This window comes from Aethalodelphis obliquidens, unplaced genomic scaffold, assembly GCF_003676395.1.
Source record: "Aethalodelphis obliquidens isolate GAN/ISIS:26980383/991018 unplaced genomic scaffold, ASM367639v1 scaffold8, whole genome shotgun sequence".
Lineage (NCBI taxonomy): Eukaryota > Metazoa > Chordata > Mammalia > Artiodactyla > Delphinidae > Aethalodelphis > Aethalodelphis obliquidens.
The window spans coordinates 11,998,699-12,014,648 of record NW_020837952.1 but is presented as its reverse complement, the minus strand read 5'-3'; the positions used below and the strand labels follow the sequence as shown (position 1 = coordinate 12,014,648).

The following is a 15,950-nucleotide window of genomic DNA, read 5'->3' as shown; positions in this document are numbered from 1 at the left end:
CTTTTTGGCAGAAAGAATGAGAAAACAGTATCCATCTTTGACTGCATAATGGAGGTTCAAGGCTTATTCTCCTTTTAAGGGGGACGGGGCGGTTCCTTGGTATGTTTAGAGGCTACAAACAAGCTCTTAATTGCCTTTCACACAGGGACCTCTTAATGAAAATAAAAGCTACCATTTATTCAATGTCTACTAGGTGCCAGGCATTTTAAGTATGCTATTCTAGAATATCTCAATGACACAAATTTCCAAATTACTCTACAAAGTTCCAGTAGCTAATACTAATGAGCCTCATTGCTGAAAAAAGCACGGTATTACAGGTACTCTGACACATACAAGCACTAATTGCTAATAAGTTTCTTCAGACCTGTCCTCCTGCTACATTTAAGAACTACCCAAGTTAGTTTTTTTAAAAACTAAGTTTTTTAACTGTCATGTTTTACAAACTTTGGTAATTTCTGAAAATATTTTTCTATTGTTTTCATGAACAATAGCAAAACAATGGAAAAGAGGTATGTACTAGGAAAGAAAACACTGGTGGATAAGACAGTTAGAAACCATTGATGGATAGTATTCATGAAAAACCAAGATTAATTAAAATTGATTCTGGGGACTTCCCTGGTGGTGCAGTGGTTAAGAATCCACCTGCCGATGCAGGGGACACGGGTTTGAGCCCTGATCCGGAAAGAACCCACATGCCACGGAGCAACTAAGCCCATGTGCCACAACTACTGAGCCTGTGCTCTAGAGCCCGCAAGCCACAAATACTGAAGCCCATGCCCCTACAGCCCGTGCTATGCAACAAGAGAAGCCACTGCAACGAGAAGCCCTTGCACCACAAGGAAGAGTAGCTCCCCACAAAAACAGAAATATAGATCAATGGAATAGGATAGAAAGCCCAGAGATAAACCCACACACATATGGTCACCTTATCTTTGATAAAGGAGGCAAGAATATACCATAGAGAAAAGACAGTGTCTTCAATAAGTGGTGCTGGGAAAACTGGACAGCTACAGGTAAAAGAATGAAATTAGAACACTCCCTAGCACCATACACAAAAATAAATTCAAAATGGATTAAAGACCTAAATGTAAGGCCAGACACTATCAAACTCTTAGAGGAAAACATAGGCAGAACACTCTATGACACAAATCACAGCAACATCCTTTTTGACCCACCTCCTAGGGAAATGGAAATAAAAACAAAAATAAACAAGTGGGACCTAATGAAACTTCAAAGCTTTTGCACAGCAAAGGAAACCATAAACAAGAGGAAAAGACAATCCTCAGAATGGGAGAAGATATTTGCAAATGAAGCAACTGACAAAGGATTAATCTCCAAAATTTACAAGCAGCTCATGCAGCTCAAAATCAAAAAAACAAACAACCCAATCCAAAAATGGGCAGAAGACCTAAACACACATTTCTCCAGAGAAGACATAAGTATTGCCAACAAACACATGAAAGGATGCTCAACATCACTAATTATTAGAGAAATGCAAATCAAAACTATCATGAGGTATCACCTCATGCCAGTCAGAATGGCCATCACGAAAAAATCTACAAACAATAAATGCTGGAGAGGGTGTGGAGAAAAGGGAACCCTCTTGCACTGTTGGTGGGAATGTAAATTGATACAGCAACAATGGAGAACAGTATGGAGTTTCCTTAAAAAACTAAAAATAGAACTACCATATGACCCAGCAATCCCACTACTGGGATTATACCCCGAGAAAACTAATTCAAAAAGAGTCATGTACTACAATGTTCATTGCAGCTCTATTTCCAACAGCAAGGACATGGAAGCAACCTAAGTGTCCATGACAGATGAATGGGTAAAGAAGATGTGGCATATATATACAATGGAATATTACTCAGCCATAAAAAGAAACAAAATTGAGTTATTTGTAGTGAGGTGGATGGACCTAGAGTCTGTCATACAGAGTGAAGTAAATCAGAAAGAGAAAAATAAATACCGTATGCTAACACACATATACGGAATCTAAAAAAAAAAAGAGGTTCTGAAGAACCTAGAGGCAGGACACGAATAAAGACCCAGACGTAGAGAATGGACTTGAGGACATGGGGAGGGGGAAGGGTAAACTGGGACAAAGTGATAGAGTGGCACTGACATATATACACTACCAAATGTAAAATAGATAGCTAGTGGGAAGCAGCCGCATAGCACAGGGAGATCAGCTTGGTGCTTTATGAGGGGTGGGAAAGGGAGGGTGGGAGGGAGACACAAGAGGGAGGAGATATGGGGATGTATGTATACATATAGCTGAGTCACTTTGTTATACAGCGAAGTGTATACACACACAAAGTGTATACACACTTGTATGTATGCACATAGCTGAGTCACTTTGTTATACAGCAGAAACTAACACAACATTGTTAAGCAATTATACTCCAATAAAGATGTTAAAAAAAAGAGTAGCTCCCACTCACCGCAACTAGAGAAAGCCCGCATGCAGCAACAGACCCAACGCAGCAAAAAATAAATAAATAAAAATAAATATATTTTAAAAAATTGATTCTGAATTTTAAATTGAAAATTCAGTAAAAGACATTTCTCATGTTGACCTACAATAAACAGACTGCCAGTTATTTCTTCAGCAAAAAATGGTTTTATTCAAGATCAGCAAAGAATTGCAATTCCAGGTCTGCAACCATGGCAAGTCACATGGAAATGTCGCTGTCCCCTCCCCGTCCTCCTTCCTCAGTGAAAGAGAACTCTTTTTTTTTTTTTTTTTTCTTGCGGTACGCGGGCCTCTTTCTGTTGTGCCCTCTCCAGTTGTGGAGCACAGGCTGTGGACGTGCAGGCTCAGCGGCCATGGCTCACGGGCCCAGCCGCTCCGCAGCATGTGGGATCTTCCCGGACCGGGGCACTGAACCCATATCCCTTGCATCAGCAGGCGGACTCTCAACCACTGCGCCACCAGGGAAGCCCCAAAAGAAAACTCTTTTAAAGAGGGGGAATGGAAGTTGGGAAGGCTATAGTAAACAAAGAGTCCATTGGAGGAATTGAGAGTTCTGAAGTATAGCGGCTTTTCATTGGCTGAGTTGTGACAGTCTTTTATTGGCTGAGATCTCTCCAGGCAAGGAGAGGAAGTCCTGCTTCCCTTGGGGTCAGCTATCATCATAGGGTGTGAGACTTTCCTCGTCTGGCCTCCCAACTCTATTTTAATGGAGATTTTTATTAATTTTTACAGACGTTTTAAAACATTTAATAGAAATACCAAAAGTGTTAAGTATAGGGGCATCCAAAATACATTTATATTCAAATTTAGGGCACAGTTTTGTTTTCCAGATGTATTAAATAAAATGCTTTTCAACATATGGAATTATCTGACTTGTATACTGAGGATATTTATATTAAATCTGGTAACCCCTGGACACCAAAATTAGGATGCTATAGATACTGGCCTGGGGTTATGAACATTTTACCTCTATCTTCTTTTATTCTAGAAAGTACTACTAAAACCCTCTAATTTGATCTTTAAAGTGAGAGGCTTATTGTTGCCATTCCCTCTTTGCCATAGCTGTTTATTTACTTATTTATTTATTTAACCTGTATTTAATACATATAATGTACGGTAAATCTTATAGATTCAAAGAGAAAAAAGAACACCTTTTTTTTTCAATTATCTTACATTGCGGGAATCAGGTAATTTTAACACAATGTGATGTGCTACAATTAGGGAAAGACATGTAAAGGTGCTTTGGGAATATAGAGAAGGAAGCTCTTAGCTGCTGAAAGGATGTGAGGGATATAAAACAATTTAGGAGTTAGCCATGGCGTGTTTGGGGGAGGGACAGAGGAAAGGCTTGCAGCGTTTCAGGCAAAAGGAAACAGGCTGTTCTGACAAGAGGGTGGGGTAAAGAACACCACATTCTAAAAATGACAAGTAATGAGTAAGGCTGCAGCACAGAATTGTTGGAATGGAGGAAAGATTAACCTATGTCTGGAAAGGTAATCAGAACTAAATCATAACGGCTCATGGTGAGGTTTTTAACCAAATAGACAATTGAAGAGTTTAAAATGGAAGGAAATATCACCAGGTGCTCTGTTTAGAAAGCTCCTTTTTCCTGTTGTGTGGAAGATAGCTCCACCTGAAGAGAGTGGCGCTCTCACTTCCTCAGCGAGAAACTGCTGAGAAGTCTGAGTATAAATAATGAAGATCTGAGCAAATCTGCTAACTGTGGAACAGTCAGGGGGAGACAGACTTGGAAGTATTTGGAAGGCAGGTCAAAACGAGTTGACAGACTGACATGGGAAGATGACAAAAGGGATGAAATAGAGGATCCCTCCCAGATTTCTAGATTGGGTAGGCGGATACTGATGTCATTAACTGACACTAGAGTCTCAGGAGAAGAAGAAGTGGAGTCATGGTCATGAATTCTATTTGTGATATGTTTATTTTGAGGTACCTGGGAGATACACAAGTGGAGAATTCTGAGCCAGATTAAAACCCTATAAGGCCTCAGGCATTGAAAAATTATTTCTAGTGCCTTAGTACCAGCAATCAAACCAAAAACAATACAAAGTCATAAAAAGATATAAGGAAGGACGAAAAGGTTTTGCTTTTTCTAATAATAACCATTTTGGTACTTTTAAAAAACATTACCCAAAATGAAGATTTTAAAAATATATATTATACATATTTATTTATATAAAAATCTATATTTATATAAATATATTTATATATTACTTTTTTTTTCTGCCCCTGCTTGGCAGATGACAGAAACATGTGCGTAGACAGACTGCGTATTGGGTAATGCAGCCTGGGAGATGATTAGGAGGAAATGGTCAATCCTACTTCTTTCTCTACAGTGTCCCATATGCTGAAGAATTTACAGATCTGCCCAAGACAAATGTACTTGGGGTTTTACACTAACGTAAGCCTATGGAAATCAAGCAGAAGAGAGGGGCAGTTCATATGTATCTGAATAGAACCAGTTTATGAGTCTCATTCATGGCTATTCTTGTTCTGTACCCATTTAGAGTCAAAGCACGTGGGCCACTGCTTATTTTCTTATTTGATATATTCCCTCACTTCCATGTCTGCCTGTCCATTAAGTAAATAGCACAAGTTTCTCATATGCCAGTGTTTCTCAAATGGTTTCTATCAGAATCTCCCAGACGACTTGTTAAACTAGATAGTTGGGTACCACCCCTACTGGTTCTGATTCAATAGATGTGGGATGGAGCCAGAGAATTTACTTTTCTAACAAGTCTATAGGGGATCTTCTGGTTGCTGGTCCAGGAAGTGCAATCTAATATGCCAATTTTCCACAGCCAAACAATTAGAAGAGAATTGAGACAATAAATTAATTTTTAAATTCACTGAAGTAGACACAGGGAAAAATTTTGTAAAAGTAGGATATGTTCATTATGAAGGGATAACCAGAGTAATTGGGGTGGGTGGTCTTGCTTTTGAATAAAATCTGAGATTATTGCCATGACAGTCTACTTTGTTTTGGTTTTGGAAAGCTGACCCTAAAAATATTCACAGGCAAGCATAAAAATTCTCTTTACTTTGATTGAAAATGCAACTGATGACAAAAAGGACAAAGCAACTAACTGTGCATTTCAAGACATTCTAAATAGCTGTCACATATACTGGCATAGAACAAAAGTGATACTTTGAGGGAATAAAAAGTAATTTAAGAGAGAGTTTATAATTCTTAGTTAAGAAGCTGTCTTTAGTTGCTTGATTTCTGAATTTTTGTGAACCACATGCCCTTCTCTGAGCAAAAACTAATTTTCCCGTTGAGTAAACCATCTTCATTGGCTGCTTGACTCAGACCACTATTGCCTTGGAAGAATAATCCTGATAGCAGGTATTGTTAAATGGCAGGAGAATGGCAGGCTAGATCACACTTAAAAAGAGATGTGAACATGGGAAGTCTTGAAAACAGGTTGGTAATATAATTGTTTTAAAGATATTTCAGTATAATAGAATTTAGAATTTTCATAGAATTTTAGTATGACTTAGGCAGCTCCCAAATTAGAAACATGTTCTATCTAAAAAACTGGAAAGTAGTTTGTTTGGAATTTGGAACAATTTCCAAATGACATTATCGTATTTATAACGTTCTGAGGTTTCTAAGAAATTTTAAAATTTCTGAATCCATAGAAAATTTACAAAATCCTTAAGATAACCAAAATACCAGGTCTTTACTTGGAAAAGGAAGAAAAAAATCTTTCATAATGAAAAGTTTCTATTTGATGGAATGTGAAAGTACACAGTGGGACTGGGTCCTATTTCATTACTAGCTGTGTGGTCTTAGACAATTCATTTACCTTCCCCAATTTCAGTTTCCTCAATAGTAAACAGGTGGTGTTGATTAACAATGTTTAACTTATAAAGTGTTGAAGAGCACTGGAAACAACGCCTGTAAACTTTCCTTCCCTCACAGGGCAGGGTGCTGTCAGTATTGTAACGTAGATTATTCATTTATTAACCATCCACCCTCTATCAGGAAGAATACTAGGAATTTCCGTGTTTTCCATTTAATCATCAAAATAATCCTATGTGGTAGGTGTTTCTATTTTCCTTTTTGTAAGTAAAAATTTGTAAGTAAAACTTTTTGTAAGTAAAAATCAAGTAAAATTAAGTAAAAATCAAATTTGTAAGTAAAACTTTTTGTAAGTAAAAATCAAAAAAAGGAAATGGTTTAAAATTTTAATATGAAAAACTAGTCCCTAAGGAAAAACATAGATTTAAGTAGAAAAGGTTGATAACTCTTGGCCAACATTAGTTATATCATATTTATAACTATTTTCTCACTGATCCTTGCAGCTACCCTATGAGACTGGAATGATTATTTTTTTCCATTTTATACATGAGTATTCTGGTAATCGGCACATTTCAGAGTCTAATCTACAATAGGTATTATGGGACCAGGAATTAAGTGAGAGGGATTCAGGTTTATACAATTCCCGCATCAGTTACAAAGCAGTGGTTTCAGTAGGACAATGTGGGCATAGGATAGAATAGTCTATAGAAAGTGGCCAATGGGAAATTAAGAGAAAAAGTCAGATGTAATTCATTGGTTGAATGTACCAGATATTCTGAAATTAGGTGTCTGTGATCTAGAAAATGTGTGTACTTGGTGGTAGTAAAATTTGCTGAGACTCTATAACTCTGTACTCAAAAATTAGTTATAAACCTCTTGGTTCATAAGGAAATTGTTATTTATAAATAAAAAGTTTTGTTTACTATGAAGAAATAAATAAATCCCTCTTACGAAGTCAAAGATTTTCAGCCAGTACATTACTATATATGAAACTGGAATCTAAACTGTTTCTGAAGCAAAAGCAAGTTAATGTTAACTATTTTAATATTATATCCTGGTTGATATCATCAGGTTACCAGTTTTGTGTGAAGCAGAGACCCACATGACGATATTATTATGGCCCTGCTGCAGTGAAGTGTGGAGTCTTAATCACTGGACTGCCAGGGAAGTCCCATCCATATTATTACCAATCTGGATATTGATTGAAGTTAGCTAAGCCTTATCTTATCAGATATCAGAGGTTAAGGAAGTTCTGCCTACAGGTATGACAGATCTTAAGGGATAACTTAAGATCGTTAAGAAAACTGAGGGTATAAATATAACAGATTTGGTCATTCAAACAAGTTACATTCTTCTCTGAATGGATTTTTTTTTTTAAAGAATTAGTTTACTGGGAATTCCCTGGCAGTCCAGTGGTTAGGACTCGACACTTCCACTGTAGGGGGCATGGGTATGATCCCTGGTCAAGGAACTAAGATCTGCATGCCCCACGGCCCAGCCAAAAAAAAAAGGAATTAATTTATCAACTGAGCCCTGAGCCCTATTACTTGTTAGGCATTAGGCTAAGTGCTGGAAATACATAGATGAGTAAGAATATTCTTGCCCTATAGGATTTCACTATCTAATGGGAAGACATAGATAAACTGCTAGATACAATACAAGGAGGCATGAACCTACAGCTGTGAGAGGGTTGAGTCCTGGAACGGCATTATTCATCCTTCTGGCCTGACTTCCAAACGAACGTTTACTTTCCACTTGAAACCCAAATCTCCTTATTTTTAAATTTTTTGTTCCTATGTACCCTTCACCCAGTTTTCCCCTAATGTTGACATCAAAACTAAGAAATGAACATTCGTACACTGTTGTAGTAAGTTGTGCCCTTTTTGTCCCCAATCTGAGAATTCCTCAGGCTTGCCTTGACTTTCAGAAACTGGACACTTAAAAAAAAATTTTATACAGTTTTTAAAGGTTACACTCCATTTACATATATTACAAAATATTGACTTTATTCCCCATCTTTTTTTTTTTTTTTTTTTTTTTGCGGTACGCGGGCTTCTTACTGTTGTGGCCTCTCCCGTTGCGGAGCACAGGCTCCAGATGCACAGGCTCAGCAGCCATGGCTCAGAGGCCCAGCCGCTCTGTGGCATGTGGGATCTTCCCGGACCGGGGCACGAACCCGTGTCCACTGCATCAGCAGGCGGACTCTCAACCACTGCACCACCAGGGAAGCTCGGTACTACTTTTAAATGGAAAAATAAATCCTTTTTCTAGTAAATACTAAAGCCTTGCCCTAAGGTGAAATGAAGGGAAGAACATAGTAAGTTCATCTCAGTAGAGGTTTGTTACTGAAGTAGCCATAGGATGTTGTTAAAAGGTAATTGCTCTACAGCAAAAGCTTGAGAAGGGGATTCTAAATTTTTATGAGACTCAGTGGATATCAGGGCTTGTGGTTGGTTGGTTGTTTAACCACTATATTGAGATTTCCCATTCAGAAGCAGTTTATAATTAACAAAGCAAAGGTTGAGAAGACTTTTTTGGGCTTGTTTAGATTTTGCATCTTTTAGAATCCTGCCCCCAATTTTAAAATTAGGGAAAGGGGGCCAAGATAAAATTACATTTCTGTTTTGTGAAAAGTAATAAAAGAACTCATTGACAGAAATGGTATTTCACTGAAACGTTGAATGTTGTTTTTTTTACATAACCATTTGGTGTATAGTAAACCAGAGTACCTATTCATGAAAAAGCCAAAGGGGAAAATGCCTTAAAAAATATTATAGATACTGAATAAAGGGGGATCAGTGAAGTTTACCCAGGCCTCCCCTAAAAGCCAGGATTCTAATTCCTCTTCAACGAATTATCTTCCCATCCAAAACCTGGGCTGCTGCCCCGCCCCCCCAACCCCCCCCAATAAGGGGGCCTGTATTCCCTCCTGAATACTAAGTGAGCCATTCAGCGCTTAACTCCACAAGTAACACAGAGTCCTGGCAAATTACGTGGTAGGTAAACATAGGAACAGGATACAGAATAAGTAAACATGAACAGGATACAGCTCTCTTGCGAAAAACAATTTTTAAGCCAATATTTAACAAATGTTACCCCCTAATGAAGCACATTTATCGGTTTTTCACAAACATTTGTTTTGTTTTAATACAAGTTCAACGCACACTTTTATCGTTTGCAGACATTTTATTCACTTTTACTTTAGCATTTGAGTTGCTTTGTTCTATTTAAATTCCTCCAGTTTTAAAGTGCCCCTAGATAATTTTATAACAATGTTTCGAATTAAGAAGAGAAAAGGCTGCATTAAGTGTATCAAGGGTCAGCTTTGAAAAGATACTTTGGTTTCGCTGTTATGTTGAAGGAAAATGCTTGTATAAATCTATTAAGCAGTTAAGTACTAGGTAAAATGGTGCTTTTTTCTGATTTCTTAGAGCTCTTTTGTTTTCTTCGCCATTAAGCTTATTCTGGGTTCGAAACAGGGTCTGCTCCGCAGATAATGATGCATGTGGTGGTAATGAAAAAAAAAAGAAAAGGAATTTTAGAAATGCCTAGGGAAAAACTTTTAATGATTTTTGTGCAACCATTGTGGGTTGTTGCTTTTTGTTTCTTGAAAGCTCCGAAATCTCTCACACCAGGTGTTCCTCTTTCCACTACAGAACTTGGAGCCGTCCCACCGGGATTCCACCTGTCTCCCCTTTCAGCTCCCGAAGTTTCCTTTCTCGAAGGCGTAGGCGGCATTTCTCCTCGAGCGGATTCAACTGGCTTTTCGCGGAGGCCCGGCTCCACGTGACCTCCCCTAACACCTGTACAGCCACCAGCTCACAGCGCCCCCATCCTCTCCGCCAGGTACAGACCCGGCTTGGCTCCTCCTCCCCCAGGAGGTCACGGTCCGGGTGCGAGCCTCGTTCGGGCCGGCAGGGGAGGGGCTGAGCTACGGCCCCGCAGCCGCTGGAGCCCTTGCAGCCGTATTATCACATGACTCGACGGCGGCGGTAGCCTTGGCAGCAGCTGCGCCGGCTCCGCGGACTCGCCGGGTGGGCTCAGTTCCGCTCACGCAGGAGTCGAGCGCAGCAGGCGGGGAAGGGATCTGCTGAAGCTGCGGCCTCCCAGCCGCTCCCGGAGCGCTCGGCATCTCCCCCGGCCCGGTCGGCCCGCTCCATGCCGCTCCATTGCGGAAGTGTAGCGGGGGGAGGGGGCGGCGGCGGCTGCACGGAGCGCGGGAGGCCGGAGCTCGGCCCCTTGCAGCACTAGGCTCTGGGAGCAGCGCGGCGCGCCCACCGGCCCGGCTGCCCGTGCGCCCGCCGCAGCCTGCATGCCCTGCGCTGCGCCTCGCCCGGCCCCAGCCGCCGCCCACTGCTCGCACCGCTGCTGCCGGGCGCCGGAGTAATATGCTCACTCGAGTGAAATCTGCCGTGGCCAATTTCATGGGCGGCATCATGGCTGGCAGCTCAGGCTCCGAGCACGGCGGCGGCGGCTGCGGAGGCTCGGACCTGCCCCTGCGCTTCCCCTACGGGCGACCCGAGTTCCTGGGGCTGTCTCAGGACGAGGTGGAGTGCAGCGCCGACCACATCGCCCGCCCCATCCTCATTCTCAAGGAGACCCGGCGGCTGCCCTGGGCCACTGGCTACGCAGAGTGAGTGCAGCGACACCGGCGGCGCCCCTGCTCTCCTCGCGGCCCTTCCCCGCACGCTTCCAGCCCTCCTCTCTCCTTGTTCCTCGGCCCCAGGGCCCTCCGCTGGCCGCTGGCGTCCAGGCCTCGGCGGGCACCTCTTTACTGACACTGGCCATTTCTCTCTTCTCCCACTCCCCTTTCCCCCAACCCCGAGGGCGCGGCGTCTCCAGCCCGGGTTTGGGTGGTAGATGGGTGGGTGGCAGCGCTGGACCGTGGGAAAGCTAAGGCTGGACGCGGCTGTGAATCTGGTGGCTGTGACACTTGGAAGAAAGAGCGTGGAACAGCTCTGCTGAAGTTTGAAACACAGAAGGGAAATCTGGTATCTGTGCTCCCATTACCCCCAAATCTTTGTGCCTCCGCGTGTAGTTTGTGAGGTAGAGCTTGGAGGAACTGTCCCTGCGCCAGGGTTTACGGGGTGGGGCGGTTGTCCGAGCCCTGGAAGCGGCCGCGGCCCCGTGCTTGGTTGCACAGTTCAGAAGGTCTCAGTTTCTCTTATTTCAGCCTAAGAGCTCATTCGCTTGTCCTTTAGCAGGTAGGAAAACCCTGCGCCTTTAGTAAACGCCAATATTGTTTCCCCCTGTCCTTGGGGAGGGGGAAACTTCTTCCAGGTGTCTAATGATAGCATTTTGGTAATCAGTTTTGGCAATTAAGCGAGAGTTTGAGTGATCTACTATTTCAAGAACCGGTTGAGTTAGGTTGACGACCTGGAGTGGAACTGGGAAAGGAGAGAGGAAGGATTTTAATGGACTTCCCCCAACCCTACGGCTACTCTTCCATTCACCATTAATGACCGTTTTATGAACGTTAGGGTAGTGTTTCTTCCCCTATTCAGCGTTATGAAACTGGGAAACTCGGAAGGTGGAATTTAGCAGACCAGAGTTCCGGGATTAATAATGACCAGGTGGGTGTGCAAAAGTGCACGCAAACCCTTGGTGCCTGGCACACCTGCCCCTTTTCCTTTAACTTCATCCGCTCTATTATCTTGGCCCTCCCTTACCAGTGCACAGCGTCGCCCGCTGATTGGTTCATCGGGGAACCAATCAGCTCTCCCGACGCCTGGGCGCTTCGATGCTGACCCTGTTCTGGTGTCCCGGATACCCCCGAGCAGGCCTGGTTCCCGACGCTCCGGGTTCCCGGGTGAGGGTTGGTTTGGGAGACGCTCTTCCTAGAATCTCGAATTCTCTTTTCCTTTGCCTTTCATCATACAACCATTTCTCCACCGGCTGAAATAGAAAATATATATAATTGGGGATAGATGACTGGAGTGTGTAAAAACAGTGAGGACACAGAAGTGAGAGTGATAGGTGCTAAAACAATAAAATTTAACACATAATAAAGGGCAAAGCATGGTAGAGAACGGTGAGGTTGGGGAGGTAGAAAATATCATTATACGTTTCAGGAGAAAGCCAAAGCAAAAACACCTGTGTGAGGGAAAAGTGCCTGCCAAAACACCAAGTACTGTTTCTCGATTGAAAAAAAAAAAGTTTAAACGACCATTTGGACCTTTGCAAGGCCAAAGGCAACTTGGAGGCATACGGTGACCTACAGTTCTGTGGGTGGGGGACCTCGTGCCTGTCAAAAACCTAAATGTGTAGGGCCCATTGTCACTCCAGTGGGTTCCCCAGGGCAAGGGCACCTATGTGAAAGGGCAGAGAGATAAGAAGAAAGATGTTTAAAACACAGAATGTGGAAGCTACTTGGACACGTAAAAGGAGTACCTCAGTTAGCAGGAAGGAGAGGAAAGGGGAAAAAAACAACTCGTTTCAAAATGTTTGGATCCTATGACAAGCACACGATGTGCCAAGGGCTGTAAAGAATATAAGGGAATCTGAAATGAGACGTGTGGGAGGCGTATAGCTTCCTTATCTCTAAGAAGCTTATCTTACCCTAGTCTAGGACACGAGGGAGGTTCAGTTGTAGGTTCGAAAGGCCACTGTAAGATGTTTAATTATTAAAGCTAGTTATAAAAGTAGTACATACTTGTTAATTCAAGCAGAGGCCTGTATACAAATGTTGTCTTGTCACTTCCCTCTGTCAGATGTTGTACTGTACCACTTCCTCAAACTTTGAACTATAGTTTATCTTCCTGCAAAAATACATCCTGAATGATCAAAATGGCTGAAATAGGGAAGACGAGAGACAGACAAGTAGGAACTGTGGTTATGGTCAGAGGCCACTTCCAGTAATACTGCCCAGGATATACTGGGAGGAGGAATTCTCTTTGTTCTGGAACGTACCTTAGAGGGATAGGATTGGTAGGAAGATTGCTCAGAGTGGGGATCAGAGCGGTGCTCAGAGTCCCAGCTTGAATCAGAAGCGGTTTGTTTCCATAAAGTGAGCTACTTTCTAAGCCTTCCTGGGGAGGAAGAATTGGCATCACTTGGTGACTGAGGAGTTAGAGGAGAGTTGAACTCTAGTGTTGTTGAACTTTTGTATGGTAGGAAAAAAAAAAAAAAGGTGAGGGTTTCCCTGTTGGCGCAGTGGTTGAGAATCTGCCTGCTAATGCAGGGGACACGGGTTCGAGCCCTGGTCTGGGAGAATCCCACATGCCGCGGAGCAACTAGGCCCGTGAGCCACAACTACTGAGCCTGCACGTCTGGAGCCTGTGCTCCGCAACAAGAGAGGCCGCGATAGAGGCCCGCGCACCGTGATGAAGAGTGGCCCCCGCTTGCCACAACTAGAGAAAGCCCTCGCACAGAAACGAAGACCCAACACAGCAAAAATTAATTAATTAATTACTAAACTCCTACCCTGAACATCTTAAAAAAAAAGGTAAAATGGTCTATTTTTTGCAACATATTGTTAATCCCTTTAAGAAGGAGATACTCTGTAGGTTATAGAACTAGAGAATTAGCTTAAGTGATCCCTGTAAGATTTGGGGATCCAGAAACAGAAGTCCCTCATTTATTCAGTATTTATTGGCATTGTGCGAGGTGGAATTTCCTGCTCCTCAGAAAGCCTCCTGTTGTGGCTGAGAAGTTTAGCCATTTGATTCAGGGCTGTATGCTAGGTTGTAAAGCATTGTAGTTACAGATAACATCCACGGAGCTAAAATCTTTCCAAAAACATTGATTAGCAAGTTTTATTTTTTAGTTTGGTGTTGAATCACTGACTTAGCCTGTTAGACCTGCTCAGAGAGAGCCCATGGGAAACAATAGTCGGACCCAGAGACCTCACATGGTAGCTGCTTCCTTTCTTTTCCACAAGTTTAAATAACCACCCAAGTGCTTCAAGGACCCGGAAGTCAGTTCAGTTTTTAATAGGTTAGAAGTGCATTTTGACTTTTCTTCTTCTTGACCTTTTTCCCAACCTCTTTCCCACTGATGGTCAGTTGGATGTAGTGGATGTGGAGTTTGTGCCTGAAACTACGACAGTAGATAATGCAGAGAATATGCAGTGCTCTGTATATGAAAGCATCATATTCAAGTTTTATCAGTGGTAAATTTCTTTGCTTGTACAGAAAGAATAAATCATAATTATAGTATTATCTTATTTAGATTATATCTGTAACTATGCAATTTTTTTCCTATTACCTTTCTTATAAAAGTGCCCCAGACGTGGGTATTTAAAGAAAGCTACTTTGAGAGTTTCTGTTAAATGTGCATTATATAAGTTCTTTCTGCCTCACGAAGTTCAAGATTGTGAAAATTTTGTTGAAATTTAACCTTATTTAAATCCAGCAAACGGCCCACAAGTATTTGGATTTATTTTGGAATCTATAGGCTCTTCCATCTCCCCAGTCATTGGCACTAATTAGCAATTACGAATAAATTGCATTAGTTGGCTGTGTATTGTTTTTTTTGACATCTTTATTAGAGTATAATTGCTTTATAATGGTGTGTTAGTTTCTGCTTTATAACAAAGTGAATCAGTTATACATATGTTCCCATATCTCTTCCCTCTTTCGTCTCCCTCCCACACTCCCTATCCCACCCCTCTAGGTGGTCACAAACCACCTAGCTGATCTCCCTGTGCTGTGCGGCTGCTTCCCACTAGCTATCTATTTTATGTTTGGTAGTGTATATATGTCCATGCCACTCTCTCACTTCGTCCCAGCTTACCCTTCCCCCTCCGTGTCCTCAAGTCCATTCTCTAGTACGTCTATGTCTTTATTCCCATTCTCTAGTAGGTCTGTGTCTTTATTCCCATCTTACCCCTAGGTTCTTCATGACATTTTTTTTTCTTAGATTCCATATATATATGTTAGCGTATGGTATTTGTCTTTCTCTTTCTGACTTACTTCACTCTGTATGCAGCTCAATAACAAAAAAACAAACAGCCCAATCCAAAAATGGGCTGTGTATTGCTGATAGAGAAACCGCTATTTCTCCGACCGCAGAGCTCAGAAATCCCCTGCCCTTTGTTTTTCCCTTCTGACCTCTAGTACACCCACCCCTCTTACACCTGGTAGCAGAGCTCCTCCCTGGGAACTCCCTCTTTGACTTTTGCAACTGAAGAACCTTGAGGTTCTCCACTTCTTGTTGGATAAGGAGGAAAAGAAATGAGTGGGGTGTGGTGTTAGGGGGCTTTCACTTAACAGAGCTCTCCATAGCACTTTTCTGCAGATCCGTGCAGAGTAGCCTAAAATATTTCATCTACCTTTCTACTAACCTGCAGAAGGTATTAATTTCCTATTTGAAAGCAGGTGGCTAAGCTCTCCTCCATTTTTCAGATTATAAGGAAGTCGTCCCCTCAGGGGTGGAGCTCCTGGGCTGTCCTTTTTCTTAGAAACATGGATCAGCTTCCTTCAAAGACTAGTGATGCTTCAGGTAGAGGATTTAATTATCGCAAGGGGTTGTGTTTATCCTGTGTTGCAGCCCCAGTTACATAGACATCGTCTCTGATTTTGCCCCACCACACGGTGCTTCCTTATTATATCAACAGTTACATCCATACCGACTGATAACTTAAAACTGACTGCATGATAGAATTGTTTTCTAAAAATGTATAATGTTATTGAAGATAACTTAGAAATT

At 42.1% G+C, this 15,950-nt stretch overlaps 1 protein-coding gene across 2 annotated transcripts in view; it reads left to right on the top strand.

The window, feature by feature from the left end:
- Positions 1-10,312: 10,312 nt before the first annotated feature.
- Positions 10,313-15,950, top strand: part of PPM1H (protein phosphatase, Mg2+/Mn2+ dependent 1H) — a 262,221-nt gene continuing 256,583 nt past the window's right edge. For both annotated transcript variants that reach the window (XR_003432865.1, XM_027106890.1), the window contains exon 1: positions 10,313-10,935. Coding sequence is in view for 1 of the 2 variants with exons in the window: in XM_027106890.1 (XP_026962691.1) it covers positions 10,691-10,935 (245 nt within the window). In the remaining variant the exon portion in view is untranslated. The remainder of the gene's footprint in view (positions 10,936-15,950) is intronic.